Raw genomic sequence first — 23,981 nt, 5'->3', positions numbered from 1 at the left:
AAATGTTTTTACAACCATCATTAACTATAAAAAGATGGTATGTACATTATTTTTGTACATAAAAAATATATTATACCGATCTATGTAACATACAAGTATCAAATTTGATATAACATTTGTAAAATATACTCAGATTTTTTAAATAGACTCCGATATAATACGAAGACCACATATTTTGTGTATCTTCGTATATTATAAACATTTCTTTTAAATATCGATATTTTATTATTGTTCAATATGTTCAATATGTTAAAGCAATAGAGCCTTTCTTTTCTATAAACTATGCAACAGCAATGTTATATACGTAAAAGTTTTTAAGTAAAAAATCTACAAATATATTGGCACACAATAAAATGTATCATAACATCTATATATTGCATCTACGTAGTAAAGTCTCTTGAAATATAGTACAGGTATGTACATACAGTCCCATACTCTCAATTTGTCCTAGGTAACATTTTTTAAAGTTAATATTTACGTGAAAAATCGCGTTTAAAGCTAAGCAAGCTAATCTATAGATCACGATAAATAACAAATCCTTACTAAAGATTTATGCAAAAATATGTTTCTTCTGGCATGACTAGTTGCATAATAAAACATTTGTTTCATTGGTTTCTTGTTAACTGACATTTCATCAATGATGGGATCAATTTTTCCCTACATGTTACATCGCTAGCACTTTTACAACAATTACGACTGAATACTTTTTGCAATTGCTGTAATGTTTTTAAACAAATGACGACACAGCATGAGCCACAACCATTAGACTCATTGTCACACAAACATTCGCTTTGTAAAGAAGACACAAAATTGTCTACTACTTTCGGTAGTACGTCCTTTTTATTAGCTTCTGTTGTTGGACTATTTGAGCAATTTTGACAATTTTGCAAATAATAGCATTTACAATCGATACATTTGCATATGTCCACTTCAGCTGTGATCTCCTGTAAAATGTTCCTACTCTTTTTTATCTTTGTGCTATCTTCTTTTTGCCTATCATTGATATTCTCTTGACAATGTGTAGTTTCTGTGCTCGTAGCAATGCTTTCCACGTCTACCAAATTGACGTTGTCCAAGTGTTGAAGTGATTCTAATTGATTTTCTACTTGTAATGGATAAGGTTCTGGTTCAACTAGATCGACTAACGAATGAACGGCCGTTGGAAAAGCATTCAATTCAGACCACGACTGTCTCCTTAAAGCAGATGGAGTCGCCAGTGCCATGACGTCCATCCAAGGAGAAGGTAATTCCTCTTCGGATGCTATAGCTAGTTCAATAGCTTCCGATTGCGCGGTTGTAACAATACTAGAATTCAGTGACTGTTCAACTTCATTAAGAGATCCAGTTCGTAAAGTGCCACTAGCAAATGATAGATTTTCTATTCCACTATCAAAAAGCTGAGTCTCGCTGGAGGAACTAATTATGTTTGATACATGACTAGTAATAGAATTCGAACTGTACAATGTTGCATTTGCATTTGATTCATTATTATATGCTTTCTCATTGATGGATGTCTGATTCTCATATTGCTGTACATCACTTGTAAAATCTGTTCCTTCCGATATATGAGCAATTGTATTCTGTAAACCATCCTGTATAATTTTTTGCTCCAAATTTATCGAGTTAGATTTCTTTGTATTTGCCGTACTATCTTGTGCTTCTGGTGAAGAATCAGATGTATATTGTTGATTTTGATCTTGTAAATTCGAACGAGTTACATCGTTGAATATTTTAAATTTATCATAACTTTCATTGTTATTAAAATTATCAATCGTGGGTTCGTTAAAATTGTTTAAAATAATATTTTCTGATGTAAGGAGTGTGACTTCTGCAGTTTTATTTGAATCTTCTATACTTTTAGTATTAATATTATAATCAACCTCTTTATTAAGTCTATTTTGACTTAAAATGTTCAACATATCATTTGTAGAAGTTGATTGATCGTTTACATTTTCTGTGGGTAAGTAAGTTATACTTTCGTTATTTTTCGTTCTACTGGATAATGGTATAATAGCGTAAGATGGCACATTTATGTTCTTAGGAGTTACTTCAACGATATCAGTTTCTGACTTTGATAAATCGCTATTTCTTTGGTTTCCGCTATCATCTTGATTTCCGTCTTGTTTCTGTAGTAAAATAGTGTATCGTAATACAAACATTCAATAGTGTAAAAGGTTTTTGTACCGTTAATACATACCGCTTCGTCATTATTAATTATTCTCTTATGAGTTTTTAAGTGACTCTTTAAACTATGGGGTGTGGTGAAGGACCGTTTACAGTTTTCATAAGTACAGACATAAGGTCGTTCTCCCGTATGCGTCCTTTTATGCGTTTTTAAATGATGCGATGCTGTAAAAGCTTTACCACATCCTTTTTCTCGACATCTGGAAAAATAATTTATGTTATTTCATATGTATATTGCACATAGTATATTTCATATAATCTGTTTGGTAAAAAATGTATAAGAACATGATGTAATATAAAAATATAGGAATGTGTTTAATACATTAATATTTGAGCTAATCCTTGTAAATCAGAAATTTAATAAGTTTTAAGTTAATTATTGATTTTTAATATTACGCACATACTTTATATACATCCATATCTTTAATCTCCTTGAAATATACATTAGAAGTACAATACACAAGCAAAATTAAGCAAAAAACCGAATATAAAAATTAGTAATTAAAAATACCAAAAAACCTACTTGTAAGGTCTTTCTTGAGTATGAGTACGAATATGTTTCTTGAGATCGCTTAGAGTAGTGAAGAACTTAACGCATCCAGTCTCTTCACAGTTGAATGTGTTGCCACTGTGAAGTCTTTGGTGAGCTCTCAGTCTGTAAAGGGTATTGAATGCTTTCTCGCAGCCTTTGTGATTGCATTCAAATGGTTTTACTTTTGTGTGTACCCTAATATGAATCTTTAGGCTGTACGACGTGAGAAAGGCCTTGCCACAACTTGGTTCTGCACATTTAAATCGATACTCGCCTGAAAGTTTTGAGAATTCCCTCCACATAAAAAGTTTGCTGGGCTACCTATTGCTTGCGGTATCTGAAAGCCATGCAGGTCGAAGCGATCCCTTTATACCAGCAGTGATGACTTTATAATGAATAAAAGTATACATAAAAAAATTGTTTATAGCACAAACACACTTCATAGATTCTAATTTGTTTAGAATATGAAAATTAACAATAACAATAGTAACATTTCACACACCTACCTTGTTTCCCTCAATCTTAGAAAGCACAAAAAGGACATATACAAATTAGTATGTGTTATGCTAGCCATATAAGTACAATGTGCAAAGCACATAACATTATTTAAAATCACAAAAATTAAATAATAATTATTAATGAAGGTAAAAAATATTATTAATAATGCTTTGTACTATTTAAAAGTACAATAGAAAACTGTTAAAGCTCATGACTATAGTTTGAGGTATTAGTAACTCAAATACTTTCAACATTTTTCATAGACATTCATTCATATCATTCAAAATGTTTACTTGCTTTAAGTTAAGAATTGTATAAAAATCTTACCTTTATGAGTTTTCATGTGGGTACGTAAATTTCCAACCGTGCTGTATGTTCGATTACAACCCTCATATTCACAGGTATAACGACCAATATGTTTTTGACTTGTATCTGGAAGTGCGCTTTCAATTTTGATAGTTGTATGCAAAGACTCACTTGGTAATATATCATCTTGACCAGGATGAATTCGCATATAAATTTCATGAGGGCTAATTGTATGATGTATTGACCTACAAAAAAATTAAAACATTATTTAGTTACCTATATTTATATACTTGTCTGCAGAAGTACACATCCAATATTTTGACACATAATATATACTAATTTTACCAGTAAAAACAATATATAATAACCAAGCATGAGTAACACCTGGTTAAATACATTGTTATTTGTGACTACTCCTAAGCTAAATTTATAACATTCTAACACTGCCTTTATATATAATACTTTGCAATAGCACTATATTATAAAAAGAACAAGTTAAATATTTATCCTTTTTAAATGTATCTCATCATGTTACAATTTTTATATTAATTAAACATAGCTTCATTTAACAAAATTTCTCTCTAAAAATAATCAATGGAATTATATCATACATATCAAATTTGATCATTTATGTGTGAGTAATTAAAGAACTTTAATGATGACTTATATAGTTTCATAGATACAATGATAATTGTAAACTGTTGAACCTTAAACATTAGTTACAAGTATATGACATAAAATAATAAAGATACAGCTAGCATTTTGCAAAAACTGAAAGTAAATACAACCACATATATACATATTAAATAAATACTATTCAATGAAATACACTTAAAGAGATATATTCAAAAAACATCAAAAACTTCTGACATTAATTCAAAACAAGTACATTAAACACAAAACAGAAAATTAAGGGTCTAATTTCAAAATACGTTATATCCTTATAAGGATGGGATACAAAATACCGCTTGCTATGTAAACGAATAGGTTACGAATAATTTTTGTTCTTTCATTTTTTTTCGTTCTTACCAAACAACTGACCAGAAAGAAATTCATTTCACATAAATAAGAAAGAAACATAAAAAATTCAAGTGATCTTACCCCGTGGTGTTGTCATTAGGTAGCCTTTCGTCAATAGGGGTATCATCGTCGGAATACTTTTCATAATCGAACACGGCACTTTGTTCATAAACTATACCAAAATTGGTTAAATCTAAGCTATCATCAAGGCAATCTTGAAGATCATGCGTCACGAGAATGTTATCAAAATTTCCCTCAATATCGTCGGCATTCTCAATCTCTTGAAATTTTTCGCCTTCCCACGTCGCCATACTTTTTCTGGCTGCACAAAACAAATCACGAGGTAACACGAACGTAGACGCGCCACCACGTTCCATCATAATTTTACGAAAGTTGCTCGATCGGTATACTCGATCTTCCATTTTATTGCTAACCATGTGTATAACTCGTTTGTGATGTAACTTACGATCATGAAGAATTTATAGAATTTTCTGTAAACAATTACTTTAATGTTTGATACGAGCTAAATGGGAATTGACATAATATAAATAATGTTACTAATATATTTACAATATACTTTTCTGGTTGTCGTAGATAAAATTACATTTACATTGAAAAGTATTTTCATTGCAAGTTAGATATCTATAGAAAAATTTTCTTATCGCAAACAGTCCTAATAAAAAGTTTAGTGATACTGTTGTAATTTTTAATAGAAAAAGGTACAGTAGTATCCGCTTTAGCGTCCGAACTTTTGCCCACTTTATTATTCATTGCTAATGATCCCCACAAATTCTTGAAAATAGTTTAACATAATGCAATTAATGCTCGAATTCGCATTCGTACATGTTGTGTATCTCTGTCCCACTCACTCTCGTTTCCTTTTGTAGAAGTCACCTTCCTAGATAAGTATCTGTATACAGACTCCTATCAGATTAAAACGGGCATTACTGTACTTATATAAGAATGCCCGGTACAATCCCACGCTTTATTCACTGAATATTTGTTTAGTGAGTGCTGTGTACTAATCGATCGATATGTGCTCCAAGGAGTCACCGCGAATTCTTTCGATACAAAGTCACGTAGTGTTCGGTTACGTTGGCAATAAAAGTGTAACATTTCCATTACAAGTAAACGACACGCCCATATTGTAAAATTAATAAATTGCCTACATACGCTGTTGTGGCATTTGCAATGTCACCGATATCATTCATTTATCATCTTCAGACAGCTGCCTATAGTGGGATTTTAACCGCTGCCTAACCAAATATGCATCTAAAACAATTGCAATCTAACATGTAACGCGGTATGTGTGATATTTTAGATGGCGATCCAACGATGATGACATTCGTATAGACGCTTACTTTCTTATTTTGCAAATAAAAAATCAGCAGTTCTTATTTATCCTATTACTGTAAACCGTAATAAGACCGGGTTATCCGAGTTATCACTACCTCGATGTCATGAGTTAGCGATTGTGCGAGTTACTCCCGCGTTAGGGTTACGGTTATAATCCCTGGCCTATACCTACAGGCTACGAATTACAAGATCCATTCTCATTTGTTTTAAATTCAATTATGATTTTAAACATCAACCTTTACAGAATTAAACTATAACAAAGATAAATAATATGTGAATATTACAATATACAGTACAAAATGTAAAAGTATAATGTTCTTTTTTTAGTTATTAGGATTTGAGGTAGATGCAATTAATTCTGTTCAACTGTCAAATCATACTGAATACGAGGTCTATAAAGGTCAAATACTAAATGATAAAGACTTAGGTAAGATAAATGTTTCTATAAACACAAAGGACAGAATATAAATTCTTTTAAAACTTTATTTTTAAGTTTTTCTATTGTTAGTGGTCATTTTATAGATGATTTAATAGATGGATTGATACAAAATAATTTGGATAATTATACTTATTTACTCACTGGATATGTTAGTTCTGCTTCTTTTTTGAAGAAAATAGTAGAAGTGGTTCGTGCCTTAAAACATAAAAATCCTAATCTCATATATGGTAACCATTATCTAATCTTATATATGGTATAATTATATGAACTATTGGAGTTATTAATTTCATATTAACCATAAATTTTTTAATGCAAGTATGTGATCCTGTTATGGGAGATAATGGGAAACTGTATGTTCCTGAGACATTGATTGAAATTTACAAAACAGAAATAGTACCATTGGCAGATATTATAACACCAAATCAATTTGAAGCAGAGTATGTTAAATACTTTCATAATTATAATACAACTTAAGAAAAAATAGTGTTTATAATTCAAATTTGTTTCAGACTACTTAGTGATACAAAAATCAGTACAATATCTGAATTAAAAAGTGCTCTAAAACAATTACATAAACTTGGTCCACAAATAGTAGCTATCTCATCAACAGAAATCGATAATAAATTAACAGCTACCCTCAGCACAATAAAAGGTAATGAAATAATACAATCAACCTTCAACAAGTAAAATTTCTTCAAATATGGGATTTAATTTCAGATAATATGTTAATAAAGATCAACATTCCAAAAATACCAACTAACTTTACGGGTTCTGGAGATCTTTTCACTGCTTTGTTTTTAGCTCACACATACTTGCAAGATAATATGAAAAATGCTTTCGAAATGACTGTAAATACATTACACAGTGTGCTACTAAAAACTTATGAACATTTCAAAAGTATATATCTATTTAAATTATTTTATTATGTAAAAATACTAAAAAAAATAGTAACATTATTTTAAATATTCACTAGCATGCCAAGATGAGGAATCACAATTTTCAAAGAAAATTGAACTTCGCTTAATACAAAGCAAGCGTTATATTGAAAATCCAGAGATGCGACTACTTGCCGAACCGCTTTAACGTCGATTTTGTTACAATTGTATATAATTTTAAAATGTGCAAAACCTATTGTCGGATTTACAATATAATAAATATATTTACACATATAAATCGCAGTATCTTGTAAGTAGCTTTTCAAAATATGTAAAATTATTCGCAATAATTTTTTAATGTCAAACGAGGTACGATATTCATAGACTGTAGTTCTTGAAAAAGTAACTTGCAAGCATAAGGCATAGAAATTGTGGAAACACACGAACTAGAACGACAACTGTGACACCAACCGCTGTATGCCATTAGACCACATTTGTTACATACATCAACATCAAATGCATCACTAGATATCATCAACCTTTCTATCAACATCATACTAGCACCATATCCAATCAGACAATCCCGTTCCATTTCACCTAATCGTAAACCTCCTTCTTTGGCACGACCTTCGGTTGGTTGACGGGTTAATACTGCTCTTGGTCCGCGAGCACGAGCATGCATTTTATCCTGTACCATGTGCTTCAATTTTTGATAATAAACCTGTTTTTAAATATACTTGTAGTATAATGTAGTTATAAAATCAAGCAAATGTTAAAATATTAACTTACAGGTCCAGAATAAATATATGCTTGCAATGGTTCTCCTGTAATACCAGAATAAAAGAAATCTTTACCCAAATAATTGTAACCATGCTTTACCAACTCTTCGCAAACATCTTCCACTTTTGAACCTCCAAAGGCTAAATTAAAATTATGTCATCATTTTAAATTGTTGTCATAACAATCATTAAGAGGGAAAACTTTATTATAAATATACCTGTGCCATAATGAAACTGTCCTTTTACAACACCAGCTTTTCCAGCAAGTAATTCTATTAATTTTCCGACAGTCATACGTGAAGGAAAACCATGCGGATTCATAATCATATCAGGACATATACCATAATCATTAAATGGCATATCTTCTTGCTCCACAATCAAACCTATATAGATATAAGTAATGAAAACATAAATTTGCAATTTTAAATAATTTTAAATGATTAAAATACATACCAGTTACACCCTTCTGTCCGTGTCGACTACTAAACTTATCACCTATCTCTGGTCTTCTAGTTTGTCTTAATAATAATTTAATCAAAAATGCATCTTCTGCATTACTAGAAATCATAACTTTCTCAACATACGCAGGAACCGGGCCTTTAAAAACTACTGGAACATCTTTATACTCAGTTTGTGTTTGTACATTACCAGAATTTACTGGACCAATATTTGCAGAGGGCGACGATTTATTTACCATTACCTATAAAGAAAGTAAAAGCACATTCCTTTTGTTTACATAGACAAGTCTAAAATCTAATTTATTTACTATTAATCATTGATCCTCAAAATTGAACCTTTCTGTTTTCTGCCATTTCACCAGGTGCTGCAATTCCATCACTATCAATAATATCATGTTTCCAAACCGATTTTTTTGTATTTGAATCTATTAATGGACCCATTATTCGATCGTATGTTTGATTAGCGTATCGTTTTAATGTACATTTTGCATTTCGATATATCAAACATCTCCCAAATCCTCTATCAATTGAAGCTTTATTTAAGATAAGAGCATCTTCAATATCATAACCACTATATGACATGACAGCTACTGTTGCATTTTGACCAGCAGGTAATTTATCAAAATTAATCAATTCTATCGTTCTAGATTTCACCATAGGTGCTTGAGGATATACTAAATTATACATCAAGGTGTCAATACGATTACGCTGATTATAGGCGATAGTTCCCATTGCCTGTTTACCCATAGCACATTGATAAGTATTTCTTGGACTTTGATTATGATGAGGGTATGGTACTAATCCAGCACAAACTCCAAGTAATGTAAAAGGTTCAATTTCTAAATGCGTTGTTTTGTCATTGATACTTGATTCATTGAATGCAATGGTGCTATCATTTTCTTCATTCACATCCAAGTATTCAATCGAACCTATTAATGATGCAATAATGAGATTAAATACATGTGGATAAAATTCAGACAATTTTAATTTTAAATATACTAACCATCTTGTAAAAAGTCTTCGAAACAACGTACACCTTGCTCAAGAAATTGTATGTGTTCTCCTTGTACAAGAGGTTCTCCATTTTGTACAATAATATACGGTCTACACAATCGTCCTCCATCAGAACTAATTTGAATGCATCTAAATACGAATAACAAAATTACAAAAAAACTGCAGTGTTATAAAATATGTTGACATAATTTTTACATAAATATTACCTGTGCTGGTGTTGTGTATATATTGAAACAAAACCATTAATAAGGCCTTTTCTACGTAGCAATCTAAAGACATTTACTAGTCGCTGATAATTCTTGACTACACCCAAAATGTTACCATTTAGAAAAACCATATAAACTTTTTTATTATTGATTTCCTCTCCACCAAGAATGTTTACATTTTCCACTCCTAAGTTGAATGCTAATCTCACAATTGGTTCCTCATCAATTTCTGTAGTAATATGTGTCATAAGAGCCAAATTTTTTACTAAACCACAACCCTGTGGGAATTTTTTGTACAGATAATCGTAGTTGTTTAGATTAATTAAGATTTTATTAAAGAATTCATATACACTACTAACTTCTCCTTCAGGAGTGTCACTGGGACATAGCATTCCCCATTGCGATGGTTGCAACGATCGAGGACCAGATACTTTCCTAGTCTTTTCGAACTGTGAATTAACTCGTGTCATCATACCCAGCGCCGAAATATAAGAGAGTCTAGATAACACTTGAGTGACGCCATGACGTTCCATTTTAAATCGTTTAATCGTCCAATTACCCTGTAAAGTCAAATTTTTTTACATAAACTAACTTTTATGAATGGTTTCTTTGTTCAACTCAATCGAGGAAGTATTCTTTACTCACAGAAGATATAGCAAAAGCTAATCCATTGGTAATTTGATCTTGTCTCATATGTTTTACAATGTCAAACTGTGCAGCTTTAATTTTTGGTATGTTTTTATCAGCAATTTGCTTTAACTGTAAAATCATTGCAAATCATAATCTTTTCTACAGATACTAGTAAAAAACATTGAAGATTATTGTACATTATTTTACCTCCCAATTGAATCTTTTAAACAAATCTTCAAACATTAAAGACAGTAAAGAACCAGCCAGTTCTAATCGCTTATTACCATAATAGTCTCTGTCATCTACAAGTTTACCATCAGATTGTGCTTTCATAACTTTACGAATCATTAAAGCAATGTAAGTTGCTTTCATCTTAAAATTAAAATCTACAACCTGTAATAGTAATACAGTAATTTACTTTCCTGACATTTTATAGTAGTAGTAAATATTTTTAAATTACTAACAGGAACATGAGATAAAATGTTGGTTGCTAATATGTCCTTCACTTCATCTGTGACACTGGACTTTATTACCGAATACCTTTTTTGTTTTCTTTTATTACTAAGAAACCTAAAACATTATAGTGTTATTTATAATGTTAATAACATTATATATAAACAAATTATTACCTTAATGCTTGATTTTGAGCAAAAACATTTAAAGCATGGCACTCTTCCAAGCTAGAAGCAAATTTTTTCATAAATTCTTCTTCCGTACCAATTAATTGCATAATTTCTTGATCACTCACAATTCCCATTGCTTTAAATATTATTGTTACAGGAATATCCTTACAATATAAAGTACATAATTATATACAAACAAAATTTTTCATATTTTATTCATACAGGACAATGTACACAATTTTTACTTACATCTTGAAAAATATTATGCCTCATGTAATACCTTCCAGCTCTACCTACAATATTAGTTTTTGTTTTCCTTTCATGAGTGGAACTGTTACAAGATGCTACAATACATCCTTTACTATCTTCTTCCAAAATAATTCTATTCCTAAGCATTTGTTCTTGAATAAGAATTACTTTCTCCTGACCATTTATTACAAAATAACCGCCAGGATCATGTGGACATTCATTCATTTTTGCTAATTCAAAATGAGATTTCCCATTTAATACACAATTTGAACTTCTTAACATAATGGGCATTCTGGAATGTAATAACCAATTTAATTTACAGGTAACATTATACATATGTTTAACAAAATTTATACCTTCCAATCAATAAATTATTTCTAATAATAGGCTGATGTCCTCTGATGTATTCAATGTCTACCGTGATAGGAGCAGAATAATTTAAATCTCGTAAGCGACATTCATGTGGAGTAGTAGAACGAGTTACATTGAAACCTTCTTCGACATCGGGCGAGCCAACATGTACATTCAAATATCTGTAGTACAAAATACACAAAGGATGTAATAAATGGTTCATCAAATATATCAACAAACAAAAATTCCATTTCTTACTTTAGATAAAACAAAGGATCAGCATCGCTAAGTACTTTTTCATTTGCTTTTACAATCTTTTTTATCTCTACATTAATAAAATAATTAAAGGAATCAATGTGTTGCTTCACAAGACCTTTGCCCTTAAGAAAGGCAGGTACAAGTTTCCATTTGTCCTATAAACAAATGATTTCAATGTTGTTTATTTTAAAATGAAGTCATCAAAATACAATATACAAAAAATATAACCTCTTTCGTACCTGTATATGTTTGACAACTTTGTTATACTTTTGTTCTGTTTTAATACCATCGTGGGGACTAATTTTCATTTCGCCCATTTTTTCATGTATGTACAAAAGATACAAAATTGTTATATAGAAAATTAAATGAGATTTATTAAATAATTATGTATCTTTCTCATCTCTCGTTCCTTGGCAAGTACTTATCAACATGCTAACCTTACAAATATGAAATAATGTAAGTATGTATATATACAATAAAGTCGTTAAAAATTTCAACATACGAAATAAGAAAACGACGCATGGATTGGAAAATTCAAAACATATTTTGACATGTATACAACGTTACAATTAAAAAAGAGAATAGTAAGTGTAGCATGTATTAAATGTATTTTATTCAATAACATCACCTGTATTCTTTTATAACGAAATAAAATATTCTTTCAAAATTCGGATGGATTTTTATTATTATTCACATAAAAATTATATGTTATTGACATTATAGATTTAAGATTACAATTTTATTATAGATAAAACACATATAATTACAAATGTCACCACGAGATTTATCTTTCTACTTAATACATTCAATTTAATAAAATGACTATGATCAATATTTGTATAGATTACAAACATTAGCACATTACGGTATGTATTTACATATATATTTACATACCATACATGATACGTACATCGTATCAACTTTAAGATATATAACTCTTACGATACATAACTCTTAACTCTTACGATATATAACTCTTAACTCTTAAGATATGTAACTCTTAACTCTTAAGATATATTTATAACCAAATATGGAGTTTTGTGTTCGTAATTTTACAAAAGTGCTTCTTCAAAATTTCTCAAGATTGAACAATAAATTCAGTGTGAGACGTTCTTCACAATATTATAGCATAGATGAGAATATTTTTAGATTAAATGATCAACAAAAACAGGTTAGTAGAATTGTAATAGAACTAGGTCACCGTGCAGAGGTCACCAAGTTCAACCATTACATACGCGTATTACTTTAAAACGATCAATCGATGATCAACATTTTTTATTCGAAATTTAATTTCCGCTCTATACCCGTGTGTAAAACAATAAAATTGAAATCATGTGTGTACGCGTTAAAAAGTATCTGCATTGTTTTTTTTTTAATAGCTACGGAAACTGGTTTTTGATTTTGCGCAAAAAGAACTTGCTCCAAAAGCCGCCGAGATCGATAGGAAGAACAATTTCGATGATCTTCAAGTGAGTAACAAAACATTTAACAAACAACGAAAAATCGTTTCGAATGGAAAAAGACAAGAGTTGTAAAACTTGTTTCCAGTTATTCTGGAAAAAACTGGGCAATTTAGGTCTCCTGGGAATAACGGTAGAGCCAAAATATGGTGGTACAGGTGGTACATATTTAGATCACGTTATCATTATGGAAGAATTAAGCAGAGTTTCGGGTGCTATAGCGCTCAGCTACGGCGCGCATTCGAACTTGTGTGTCAATCAAATTTATAGAAACGGCACGGAAGAGCAGAAGAATAAGTATCTGCCGAAGGTAATGTAGCCAATGTAATAAACGAAGAAAAATATATCACTGGAGGTGTTAAGGACAATTTAAGGTTATTTAGATGAAACTAGAATGATCATCCTTTTAAATGAAATTTATATCTGTGGATAAAAATTGTTCGCTTCGTATACGTATATACATTTTTATCGTTTCCGTTCACTCTCTACGAAGAATATAATCGTTGTAAACGAATATTCAATATAGCTATGTAGCGGAGAACATATCGGAGCACTCGCGATGTCGGAACCGGGATCTGGCTCCGACGTAGTTTCTATGAAGCTACGAGCCGAGAAGAAAGGCGATTACTATGTTTTGAATGGTAATAAGTTTTGGATCACGAACGGCCCCGATGCCGAAACCATCGTTGTCTATGCGAAAACGAATCCGAATACTGACAAACCGCAACACGGTATTACGGCGTTTATCGTGGAGCGAGGATTCGAAGGCTTCAGCACGGCTCAAAAATTAGATAAACTAGGAATGAGAGGTTCGAACACTGCTGAACTGGTATTCCAAGACTGTAAAGTTCCTGGTAATTAATTTCGAATTGTTCGTAGAGTATATCACGAGACTGCGTGTTTTACAGATTATTGTCATCAATTGCAGATAGAAATGTGCTCGGAGAAATCAACAAAGGTGTGTACGTTCTTTTCAGCGGTTTAGATTTGGAGCGACTAGTTCTGGCGGCTGGTCCAATGGGGTAAGGATTCTTTAAATTTTTCAATATATTTTACGGAAATCAACGGAACATCGTGAATTAATGAGTCGAGTGTTAGAATTCTTCAGGCGTGTTGCGACGTGACGTTCGACTACGCGCACACGAGGAAACAATTTGGAAAACCGATCGCGGAGTTTCAACTCGTACAGGTATGAAAATCATTGTGGTGCGTCGTTGTTCGTAAGAGTCGAATCTACATTTTCGTCAAACGGTAATGAATTTTAGGAAAAAATAGCGAACATGTACACGAGCCTGAGCGCCTGCAGAAGTTACTTATACTCTGTCGCAAGGTCTTGCGATAGTGGTCACGTGAATCGGAAAGATTGCGCCGCGGTGATACTTTTCATCGCTGAAAGCGCAACGAAAGCTGCCCTAGACGCGATCCAAGTACTTGGTAAATTATCTCGGTTTAATCCCTCGCGAATATTCGTTAGCCGGGAACGTTCGTTTTAATTTCTACAATTTACTCTAGGTGGAAACGGCTATATAAACGATTATCCTACTGGAAGATTCTTGAGGGACGCTAAATTGTACGAGATTGGCGCTGGTACCAGCGAAATTCGCCGAATGGTGATCAGCAGGGAAATCAGCAAAGAATGTTTGTGAAAGGGAACGTTCTATTCTACCAGCTCCGATGAAAAAAAACGAATGAGAACATTTTTGAGATAATTTTTTCACAAAATTTATAAAGAAAGATACGTTTCGTATACGTAGGTGTCGTGAATGATCCCTCGCCGAGACGTGTTACGTTTGAACCTTTATTAATTAATACAACTACTTGCTCCTATCCCGTACCGTTGACCCAAATTATTTTTAATTCTTTTCCGAGCTTCACTTCGCATCGTGGATCCATTCTTAGCGACACGAACAATCCGTATCATCCGAACGGCATATCGCTAAGCGATTAATAGGTCATTAGCATTGCCAATCTGCATATCAACCCAATAGATATGTGTACACTTTCTTAGGATCGTGTAAATTGAGATAAATGAGTCACTAGAACGGTCCAGTCTCGAAGACTATGATTGACTAACCTTTCGCGCTATAGGTTGCTAATTTAAGTCAAACTTACGTACACTCTCTTCCTCTCGTTTCATCGCACCAACTCTCTTTTGCTCCTTCCCCTTTCCCTCTTGATCTAGTCTCATTAATCACAGTGCAGCCAAACTAATTAGATCGAAGCCAGATAGGGGAGAGAAGCTTTCGGGCGCTGGCAGACGTCACTCGGTGAAAGTACGTCCGCGTAGGAAAAAGGGAAAGCGACCGGCCCGTGGGAATTCGCGAAGAGAAGATGGCCCTTAAGTTCTCCATAAGCAGTTATTACGAGACCTATGTGAGTAAGCGGTAGACCGAACCGACCGATCCCGGATACTCCTTTCGTTCGAATTCCTCTCTGTGATACACGGATGACGTTACCCCCGTGGATGGACCATGTTTCAACCCGCATAACTTTTCGATCGAAGAGTACGAATTTTGCGTGATCCACGGTCGCACCTCTCCTTCGTTGTTTGGAAAACGAGAACCAACGGACAGTGTTTCAGATTCACTCGCTCTCGGCCTGTCCTACGATCGAAGTAAGTCTCTGCGTTAATTACCCTCATCGTTCCATACGAAGTACGCTCAACCCTTCTGTAACACGGTCAATTCGCGTTAAACGAAACCTGGACAATCCGATGGAAATATTCGCGCTATGGTTATCCAAGTTATCGAGTACAGTACCGGACAAACGTCTTCCGGGCAAAGAGTATTTTCGTCGTTCACATTTTTCCGTATCATTGAACAATTTTTCATTTGAAATCTACCAGATCAATTTATCATTTCCTTTTATATATATATATATAATTCGATTTGGTGCGACCCGGAGAACAATTCGGTACTGTACATTGGAAATTGCGTTACGAGAGTATCGTGCCATCAATTTTCACAGCTCGTTACATCAAAATCGCGTTAGGGTTGAGCGTATTCGTAAAAGATATACACTTGCGCGCGAGCCAGTACATCCTGGCCGTATCCCGGGTGGTCGGTTAAATTGTTTTAGAACGGGCGAGCTCGAATGAAAAATTATTATCGTTGTTAGCACGGAAGGAAGCGCACCGACCGGGTATACAAATTAATTAACACGTCGAATGCCATGTTGGTTACGAACTTACGTTTCTTCGAAGCGATTACGAGGAACGAACCCCAATGTACATTGTTAAATCAATGTCGTTAGCGATGTTAGAAAATAACAAAGTGTACACTCGACGAATATGAAAAACTGACGCGACGATCGTGCAGTATAGCGTTTACAAGAAACAATTCCTAATACGTGTACATCTTTAAGTAACATCAATCGTTAGCGATGCTATAAAGTAACAAAGTATATAAATACGTCTACATTTTTAAGTAACATCTATCATTAGCGATGTTATAAAGTAACAAAGTACACTCGAGTAATATGAAAAACTGGCGTAATAATCGTGCAGTTTAGCGTTTACAAAAAACGATTCCTAATACGTGTACATCTTTAAGTAACATCAATCGTTAATACTATAACAAAATGTACATTGGACTGTTTCTACCTTTCGCGCGACAGTTCGATCGTCGAGGACACCCTCGAATATGAAAAATTGACGCAACGATCGTGCAGTTTAGCATTCACAAAGAACGATTCCTAATACGTGTACATTTTCGAGTAACATGTATCGTTAATGCGATTATAAAATAACAAAGCGTACATTGGACTGTTTGTACCTTTCGCGCGACAGTTCGATCGTCGTGGACACCCTCGAATAGGAAAAACTGTCGTGGCATTCGACGTGTTAACGGAGTCCAGCGATATTGGGTTTCGCGCGTGATTATTGGTCCCATCGCCTAAACGCAGCGAAGTCAGGGAGGCCGCAAATGCCAGAGAAATGAGTGCAGGTCGGGCCAGAACAATACACACACGGTATGCCAATTCGAAATGGGGCCAGAATAGCAGAAGCGGCGGGCCGGCTAGTTGGGTAACTAAGCTCGCAGAGGTAAAGCCTGTCAAAATCAAGTGGCGGTGCAGCCCAGTAGTTCCCGTTTGCCAGTAAAGAGCGTAAGCCGCGGGCTACGATATCGGGTCGACTCGTCGACGGTTTCGCGTCGTCCAACGATCCCTTACGACCCGTAGATCTCTCTCGTGGTCCATCGTGTTCGCTTCCCCCTTTGTTTCGACGTGCTGCTCGCACCTCGCGGCGTCCCCCTTCGCTTCGTTCGCTTTCACGCGCGTTACGTCTACGGGTTGTCGTGCGACACGGTCGGAGAACCGAGCGGCGAAACGGTCCCGGGGTTCCCCATCGGTTTTTTTTTTTGTGCCCGGTTCTAAACACGCGATTGCGTTGTTGTGACAGACGGAGTAGAGCATGACGAGGAAACAAACGGTGATCGTGAAGCTTAAGAGATCCAGCGCCGGCAAACCTTGGGGGATACGTATCGCCGGAGGCGCTGATTTGGGCACACCGATCGTCGTCACCCGCGTGAGTTCCTCAACATTTTTACTCCTATCATCGCTGCTTTTTGTTTTTTTTCTCTCTCTCTCTCTCTCACACACACACTCTTGGGGACTCCGGTCCCGATACGTGCAGTAATACACCGCTCGCTGGATTCGCACGCGTTTGCCGACGTGCAGTTATTATTGGACGTGTACGGCAGCAAAGCGCCTACCGCAAACACGGAACAGCGGGGGATCGGGGATTATTTTTCAACTTGGACAACCTTGTTCCGCGCCAGTATCGTAATATTTATCGCTTCGGAGGTCCCTCCCGTTATCTTATTTTTCTTGCCGTCTCGCGTGCCAAAATCTCTACTCTCCGAACGTACTCGATGGTACCATTGTTCCGTTCGACGACCAGCGCCGAAAATCGGCGGTGTTTTCATCCGATCGGTTCCTTTTTTTTTCTCTTACGAACCGGACGTCGCGGACGATATCGATTTCAAAGTCTCGGCCCACAAACGCTAAAATCGGCGCGCACGTAACCGAAAGCGTTCGAACGTTTTGCATCACGACTAAATTTCGGCCGTAATAATATCGTTTTAGAAGGTTCCCCGGTATTTAATGCATCGTTCGTGCACGTCCACCTGTCACGTGTGGCCCAATCTCGTGTATCTTCTCGATCTTCTCGGGCCGCGTTCTTTCTGGCACGATTATCGAACGCAGAAGGGAGAGGCCATAAACACGTCTGGACACGGGCCAAACGCATATTTTCGATCGTTAAAACATAATTGTGCGTTACTGCATGTATCGGACCTTTCCTGGTTTATTTTCTTTCGCTTTCCGTGCGAGATTCGAGTGTTCGCATGGGCTCCCATTTTCACGCGCGTTACGCACGCGACTCGTGACATCGATACGCGTGTAACGCGGTTTCGTGTATATACGGTACTCGCGTTCGAAACGCGAACGTATCGCGTCGATACGATCGTAACGAAGAAATCCTCGCGATGGTTGTTTCTTGACGCGTCGAGAGCAACGCGACCGATACGCGTAATCGAATCGGTGCACGATCGCTCCGTGTTCCGTGTCGCCGGAAATACCGCCTCGATGCTGTTCGGATCGCGAAAGAAACGACGACGGGTAACGTAAGGTTCACCGTTACTTCGAGATCGTCGTACGTCGTGTGTGCGTCGTGATTGTTAACGATGGAAATTCGTTTTCTTTGTGTTCGCAGTCGGAGAACGAGGCGCTCCAGAGGGGTGACGTGATCAAGAAAATCGACGATTACGACGCGCGAGACGTGAGGCACGTAGACGCCCAGAACCTCCTTCAAACCTCCGAATCCATAAGGCTTGTAATCGAAAGGTCTGACCAGTCGAGTGCGTCTCGTATCAACATTACCACGTCACCTCCGATTATCAAGCCGATCATTGGCAACAGGGCTCCGGGCACTAGTCTGTCAGAAAACAATTCCACCTTTATTACTATGAGCTCCGTTTGTCGCACAACGCTACTGCCGCGCTACATAACACGACTATTAACGCTTCGCATTAAACAACGACTCCCCATCTCTCTCTCTCCTATTATTCTCATGCATTGATCGCAGCGCCTGGCAGCTCGCCGCATTCAGAAACATCTTCTCCCGTCTCGACAGCCACTTTCTCCGGTCGGGGACTTTTTTTTCGTCGATTCGATCACGAGCGTCCTTTGTCTCCCTCGACGAAGAACGATGCAACGATCGCACGGTCGTCGCTTAATTATTATTTCGTCGCGTTCTCCGCGTCCAGTCACCGTCTTCGAAGAAACACGGAGTATATCTAAAAATATGAAATAATATCAATACAATGGACAATTATCGTTATTATTGTAAATTGAATATAATTATTTCAAAGAAATTCGCTTCGATGTATATTCAGCTTTTCGGCCGTGATCTTTGGTAAATTTTGCTTTCGAAATTGCGGCTATGCACGATCTTCTTACGGAAGAGAACTTGAACACAGTTGATAAACTCGAATACAGAAAAGTGGTTGTCGAACGCGCGACAAGACACTCGCAAGAACGATCCGTTATTACACGTTGACTCGTTAGTAAGACATTTTCGTTCCGCTCTAGACCCAAAAAACCGAAAGTACCGACGGACTTGCCGAAGAGTCCCGTACCGCCGCCATCGTTCGACGATTACAGTCGACCAACGACTCCGCAGGAACAGTTCACCTTGCCACACGATCATCTGGACGAGGTTCGCGAGGAGAGAGTCTACTTGTCGCAGGTATCACGGTGTACAAATTTTTTAAACCACGATTCGAAACAGGAGCGAGCAAAGTGCGCGTACAGTTCTCCGAGTACCGTGCAAACATTTGCGTAGCGCGAAGAGCTACCCTTCTATCGCGATAGATCGATGAAACGGATGTTCACGGTTTGGCTTAGACCTAGACCAACGTGATTTTATCGCCTGTGTCGTTCGAAAATATTTGCTCGTTCGTGTTTTGCCAGCGCAAAGATAATCCATCGAGGGCTCATTGGCTAACTTTAACATAGACGAGGACCGACAATTTTATAGGAAAACGTGAGCGAATCTACCCTGAACGACTCGTGTGCACTCTACGGCTACGAATCAAGCGATCTGAATCGCCTGTTGTGCTCTATTACGGGTTCGATTCTTGGAAGCGAATGGAGAATTTGCTTCCTGAAATCGAATTTGTAAACGCGGCCTAGTTAGTTTAATCTTCCCAGGGAGTTCGTTGATCCGTAAATATAACATCTCGTACTACACCAACCGAGCGGGGTAATCTCACGACCGAGGTATACATTTTCATAGGTACTAAAAGCTACTTGTTACACTCACGTGACACACATCTCTACCACGAACGCGCGTTGTTTCTAATTTTACGCAACAACACTCGTTCGGTACACCGAGACTTCATCGATCCGGCACGCGTGTCACGGAGTGATCATCGATGATTTTGTCTCCCGGTTCGAAAGAACGACCAACGCTCCGAATAGTCTAAGAGGAATCGACAACTTCTAACGAAATTATGCGGGCGAACGCCAAAACCACTCGCTAAGTATAGAGCTAGACCGCTATTTCGACCGATACGACGTGGTCCGCCCGCTGTTAATTCTGGCCTATCCGCGGGGCCAACGATTTTTTTCTCCTTTTATTCTTTCAATTTGTTCGAATTTTCGCGAACGAGAGACGAGAACGTCCCCGTGACGCGCAACCGCGGGATCACCACGGTTAAAGAATTGCAAAACTACACCAACGCGATATATATTCGTCGTGGATAGATAGGGTGCAGACGGTTCTTTCGTTGAGCGATAAATTAACGGTACAACGATGAGTTATTGGTCTTCGAAACGCGGAGCCAACGATTTCTTTATTACTCGAGGTTGGTCGAGTTCTCGCGAAAGAGGAGAACGAGTCTCCTGTCCACGGATTAAAAATCGTGAAACGTGCACCGAACTGATATAACGCTCGTCGACGTACAGGGAGCACACGGTGCTTGAAATAATTACAACGGGCGGTACAGTGCGCAACGAATTCAAGGTACCGACGATGAGTTATTGGTTTTCAAAGCGCGAGGTAATCTGGCAAGTTGCACGCTACCGCGCCGCGCCGAAATTACTCGGGCACTTTGAAATAATTCAATAATTCACGGTTGAATCACCGCGAAGGTGCAGCCTGACGGAATATTTGTCGAATTTAATTCGCCCATTTCCGCGATCCGTTTTAAGAACGTCGACCGATCGGTAGGAAAATCCAGCGGCCAGTTTACGCTCAGAGACGTGCACGGTGGAACGACGAAACGAACTTAAAAATTATTTCGGGGCCAAATCCCCTCGAACGATCTCGCGTCTCTCCGGTCTTATATAACTCTCACTTAGCCTCAAGTTGTACGCGCGGTCATTAAATTACGAGTTTATCTCTTTGTCGGGACGACGGGACTATTTGTTCATTCAACTCTGGCTTTCGTTCCGGCTGTTAATCCATCTGTTTGCACGGTTGTCTCCTCGAACATATTACTCTGCCCTTCTAGCCGTACGGGTCGGTTTTCTATGATCGTCCAATGTCTCTTCGTGACTCTGCAAATACGATACAACGTTAATTCAACGGCGCGGTCCAACACCTCGGGTTACAGTTGTCAAACACGCGAAACGATACCAAATGATATAAACTAAGGACTAGAGATCGCTCAGATATTCAATTGCTGGATATTATTGGGTTGTTCGGAAAGTAATTTCGTTTTCCAAAATGGGGAATATATAATTTAATAAAATGTTTATACACTCTAGAAGAATCGTGTTTCATTTTTCAAAAAGAAACGAAATCACTTGCCGAACAACCCAATAATAATTTCGTCGCGCAATTTGTGTTGTTTTAACACTTCATCGTGGCTCGAGAAATATCCCGTGCATTCGTTACGGGACGTTTTCTAAGCCGTTAAAAAGTTAATCGTTTTAAATATATATAAACTTGGACAATTATTCAACGATCGACTCTTACATGCATATATATAGACGTGCGTGTATAGTACGGGACAAATATCTTTCCGCGTAAAGTATCTCTTTCACGTTTGTGCGTATTATTGGGTTGCTCGGAAAGTTATTTTGTTTTCCAAAATGGAGAATATGTTATTTAATAAAATATTTATATACTCTAAAAAGATCGTGTTTCATTTTCACCAAGAAAAACGAAATAATTTTCCGAAGAACCCAATATTGCGAAACGTTTCGATCGAAATCTACCGGAGTGATTTATTTATATTATCATTCCCATATCTGTGGGTAATTTTATCGATGAACAACAATTGGAAATATCGCGAAACATCTGTACAGATATAATACGCGTGCCCGGTACCGTGCTTCACCGCGATCGTGGGGAAAACGTAAATTGAACCAATTTTCCAGCGAACGGCGCAGATTCGTCGAAAGTCCGAAGACGCCTTTATCCACGGGACATCCGAAGTGTGAATATATTTTTGTTGGCCCGCCACGATGCCGGAAAGTCCACGTAGAGGCAGTTGCCACGCTATAAATATCGCTTTTGCATCGAAACCATTGCTCCGATCCAATACTGCGCGATCCAGGACGATTTCGGAGCACCGTTTCGATCATAGTTCACGCTCCGCGGAACGTTATATTACGTATTCACGGTATACATATATGTACTAGGTTCTTTAACAAATTTTGTCGTTCGATAAAACTTATCGAGCAACCTAGTAAGTACTGTTAGATAAGTTTCATCGAATGACCAAACTTATCGAACAACCTATTCTACTGGGTTGTTTGGAAAGTCATTTCGTTTTTCAAAATGGAGAATATGATATATATGTGCTAGGTTGTTTAATAAATTTTGTCGTTCGATAAAACTTATCGAGCAACCTAGTAAGTACTGTTAGATAAGTTTCATCGAACGACCAAACTTATCGGACAATCTATTGTATTGGGTTGTTCGAGAAGTAATTTCGTTTTCCGAAATGGAGAATATATAACTTGATAAAATGTTTATACACTCTAAAAAAATCGTGTTTCATTTTCACAAAAAAAAAACGAAATGATTATCCGAACAACCTAATATATATATTCAATTGCAGTTCCTCGTTATTCCATGGTTCCTCGTTATCCAATGGTTCCTGGTTAACCGCGACTGCAAAACCTGAAACAAACGAACAAAGTGTCAATCGGGTGTTGAGTGTTTTCCCATATCGTTCATATAAGTATGAAACGGTAAAATAATAAAGCTTCTATGACTACTTTATCAAATGTAGATATTAAACGTTCGTCCGAGGACTGGATATACACCCTTCCTGGAAATAAGTCACCTCGAACGGTCAAGTTCGATCGAGATCGATCGTCGAAGCCGTAGATCGTAGTAAGATTTACCGCGAACTTGGCAATCAAGAAGAGGCGAACGACTATCGTTGGTTCTCTCGTGGGGAGGGACGCTCTGCCAAGGGAAACACTTTCCACGGTGTTTCGAAACGACGATACTCGTTCAGGGTCGTATGGTCCATTAATCACGGGACTAGGGAACACCGGTCGTGATAATGGTACCGGTTGACAATCGTCCGCGGGTTCTGTTCCCATTTATCCGGCCACGTAACCATCCACTCACAGGAACGATGCTCAAAAGTGTGTGATTTCGTTAGCGACTCCGTTCGAGGGCCTTCGGGCAAGCTTTGGTACGAATCCAATGACGTACGCGGCTCCGTAGGGGTAGACACGTCGACTTTGGAGTGAAAAGAAAAAAAAAACAGAGAAAGA

At 36.7% G+C, this 23,981-nt stretch overlaps 6 protein-coding genes across 27 annotated transcripts in view; 3 read left to right on the top strand and 3 right to left on the bottom strand.

The window, feature by feature from the left end:
- Nucleotides 1-153: 153 nt before the first annotated feature.
- Nucleotides 154-6,027, bottom strand: LOC143154979 (uncharacterized). 5 transcript variants are annotated; one of them, XM_076327148.1, is made up of 6 exons: nt 5,384-6,027; nt 4,622-4,862; nt 3,542-3,765; nt 2,708-2,990; nt 2,198-2,384; nt 154-2,126 (listed from the first exon to the last, which is right to left on the bottom strand). In XM_076327148.1, the coding sequence occupies exons 2-6, from the start codon at nt 4,849-4,851 to the stop codon at nt 606-608; spliced, it is 2,445 nt and encodes an 814-aa protein (XP_076183263.1). In that variant the 5' UTR covers nt 4,852-4,862; nt 5,384-6,027; the 3' UTR covers nt 154-605. The 5 variants fall into 5 exon arrangements, with proteins under 5 accessions (XP_076183263.1, XP_076183272.1, XP_076183253.1 ...); XM_076327157.1 differs by having other exon boundaries at nt 5,410-5,425; XM_076327138.1 differs by lacking the exon at nt 5,384-6,027 and having other exon boundaries at nt 4,622-4,984.
- On the top strand, nt 5,374-12,378 carry Pdxk (pyridoxal kinase). Of its 6 annotated transcripts, none has more exons than XR_012994307.1 (9): nt 5,376-5,667; nt 6,224-6,323; nt 6,419-6,562; nt 6,652-6,772; nt 6,845-6,987; nt 7,053-7,232; nt 7,309-7,520; nt 9,095-9,265; nt 11,492-12,133. XR_012994307.1 is itself a non-coding variant. In XM_076327186.1 (7 exons), exons 1-7 carry the CDS (start codon nt 5,575-5,577, stop codon nt 7,416-7,418), a joined length of 891 nt encoding a protein of 296 aa, XP_076183301.1. In that variant the 5' UTR covers nt 5,375-5,574; the 3' UTR covers nt 7,419-12,378. The 6 variants fall into 6 exon arrangements, 1 of the variants encoding a protein (XP_076183301.1); XR_012994308.1 differs by having other exon boundaries at nt 9,095-9,277; nt 11,557-12,132; XR_012994309.1 differs by having other exon boundaries at nt 11,557-12,131.
- Nucleotides 7,351-12,353, bottom strand: Rpiii128 (RNA polymerase III subunit RpIII128). Of its 2 annotated transcripts, XM_076327125.1 has the most exons (16): nt 12,018-12,349; nt 11,779-11,933; nt 11,526-11,702; nt 11,170-11,461; nt 10,927-11,084; nt 10,762-10,867; nt 10,505-10,690; nt 10,313-10,426; nt 10,027-10,227; nt 9,668-9,945; nt 9,451-9,590; nt 8,784-9,376; nt 8,443-8,689; nt 8,208-8,372; nt 8,000-8,130; nt 7,351-7,931 (listed from the first exon to the last, which is right to left on the bottom strand). In XM_076327125.1, exons 1-16 carry the CDS (start codon nt 12,093-12,095, stop codon nt 7,548-7,550), a joined length of 3,405 nt encoding a protein of 1,134 aa, XP_076183240.1. In that variant the 5' UTR covers nt 12,096-12,349; the 3' UTR covers nt 7,351-7,547. The 2 variants fall into 2 exon arrangements, with proteins under 2 accessions (XP_076183240.1, XP_076183231.1); XM_076327116.1 differs by having other exon boundaries at nt 9,668-10,227; nt 12,018-12,353.
- A 359-nt stretch (nt 12,379-12,737) lies between the features above and the next one.
- Nucleotides 12,738-15,065, top strand: LOC143147140 (isovaleryl-CoA dehydrogenase, mitochondrial). The gene is made up of 8 exons (XM_076312102.1): nt 12,738-12,949; nt 13,158-13,247; nt 13,327-13,548; nt 13,765-14,092; nt 14,167-14,260; nt 14,337-14,427; nt 14,504-14,672; nt 14,751-15,065. The coding sequence occupies exons 1-8, from the start codon at nt 12,809-12,811 to the stop codon at nt 14,882-14,884; spliced, it is 1,269 nt and encodes a 422-aa protein (XP_076168217.1). The 5' UTR covers nt 12,738-12,808; the 3' UTR covers nt 14,885-15,065.
- Nucleotides 15,066-15,430: 365 nt separating this feature from the next.
- The window catches only part of Zasp66 (PDZ_signaling and DUF4749 domain-containing protein Zasp66), a 19,136-nt gene continuing 10,585 nt past the window's right edge, over nt 15,431-23,981 (top strand). Inside the window, exons 1-4 of one of the 11 annotated variants that reach the window (XM_076312194.1) lie at nt 15,431-15,852; nt 17,638-17,763; nt 18,952-19,175; nt 19,830-19,986. In XM_076312194.1, coding sequence (XP_076168309.1) covers nt 17,650-17,763; nt 18,952-19,175; nt 19,830-19,986 — 495 coding nt within the window. In that variant the 5' untranslated portion in view covers nt 15,431-15,852; nt 17,638-17,649. The remainder of the gene's footprint in view (nt 15,853-17,637; nt 17,764-18,951; nt 19,176-19,829; nt 19,987-23,981) is intronic. The other 10 variants (XM_076312177.1, XM_076312142.1, XM_076312167.1 and 7 more) reach the window with 10 other exon arrangements.
- Nucleotides 19,177-23,981, bottom strand: part of LOC143147184 (uncharacterized) — a 9,199-nt gene continuing 4,394 nt past the window's right edge. The window contains exons 5-7 of one of the 2 annotated variants that reach the window (XM_076312220.1): nt 23,540-23,946; nt 23,289-23,373; nt 19,177-21,800 (exon numbers count right to left, since the gene is read on the bottom strand). In XM_076312220.1, coding sequence (XP_076168335.1) covers nt 21,671-21,800; nt 23,289-23,373; nt 23,540-23,804 — 480 coding nt within the window. In that variant the 5' untranslated portion in view covers nt 23,805-23,946 and the 3' untranslated portion in view covers nt 19,177-21,670. Of the gene's footprint in view, nt 21,801-22,575; nt 23,262-23,288; nt 23,374-23,539; nt 23,947-23,981 lie in introns of those variants that run through there. The other variant, XM_076312230.1, reaches the window with a different exon arrangement.

Source organism: Ptiloglossa arizonensis, chromosome 1 (assembly GCF_051014685.1).
Source record: "Ptiloglossa arizonensis isolate GNS036 chromosome 1, iyPtiAriz1_principal, whole genome shotgun sequence".
Classification (NCBI taxonomy): Eukaryota; Metazoa; Arthropoda; class Insecta; order Hymenoptera; family Colletidae; genus Ptiloglossa; species Ptiloglossa arizonensis.
Note: the sequence above shows the minus strand (reverse complement) of the source record. Positions and strands in the feature narration are given on the sequence as shown.

Excerpts from the sequence above, each read along its gene's own strand:
- Pdxk (XM_076327186.1), top strand. The coding sequence starts at position 5,575 with ATGTGCTCCAAGGAGTCACCGCGAATTCTTTCGATACAAAGTCACGTA. Across the intron at positions 5,668-6,223 it reads GTGTAACATTTCCATTACAA|TTATTAGGATTTGAGGTAGA; the intron begins GTAAACGACACG and ends TTCTTTTTTTAG. Across the intron at positions 6,563-6,651 it reads AAATCCTAATCTCATATATG|TATGTGATCCTGTTATGGGA; the intron begins GTAACCATTATC and ends TTTTAATGCAAG.
- LOC143147140 (XM_076312102.1), top strand. The coding sequence starts at position 12,809 with ATGGAGTTTTGTGTTCGTAATTTTACAAAAGTGCTTCTTCAAAATTTC. Across the intron at positions 14,261-14,336 it reads CTGGCGGCTGGTCCAATGGG|AATTCTTCAGGCGTGTTGCG; the intron begins GTAAGGATTCTT and ends GTCGAGTGTTAG. Across the intron at positions 14,428-14,503 it reads CGGAGTTTCAACTCGTACAG|GAAAAAATAGCGAACATGTA; the intron begins GTATGAAAATCA and ends AATGAATTTTAG.
- Rpiii128 (XM_076327116.1), bottom strand. The coding sequence starts at position 12,095 with ATGGGCGAAATGAAAATTAGTCCCCACGATGGTATTAAAACAGAACAA. Across the intron at positions 11,703-11,778 it reads GATCCTTTGTTTTATCTAAA|ATATTTGAATGTACATGTTG; the intron begins GTAAGAAATGGA and ends TTTGTACTACAG. Across the intron at positions 8,373-8,442 it reads CGGACAGAAGGGTGTAACTG|GTTTGATTGTGGAGCAAGAA; the intron begins GTATGTATTTTA and ends ATATCTATATAG.
- LOC143154979 (XM_076327138.1), bottom strand. The coding sequence starts at position 4,977 with ATGGTTAGCAATAAAATGGAAGATCGAGTATACCGATCGAGCAACTTT. Across the intron at positions 3,766-4,621 it reads CCTAATGACAACACCACGGG|GTCAATACATCATACAATTA; the intron begins GTAAGATCACTT and ends ATTTTTTTGTAG. Across the intron at positions 2,991-3,541 it reads CCACATGAAAACTCATAAAG|GCGAGTATCGATTTAAATGT; the intron begins GTAAGATTTTTA and ends CAAAACTTTCAG.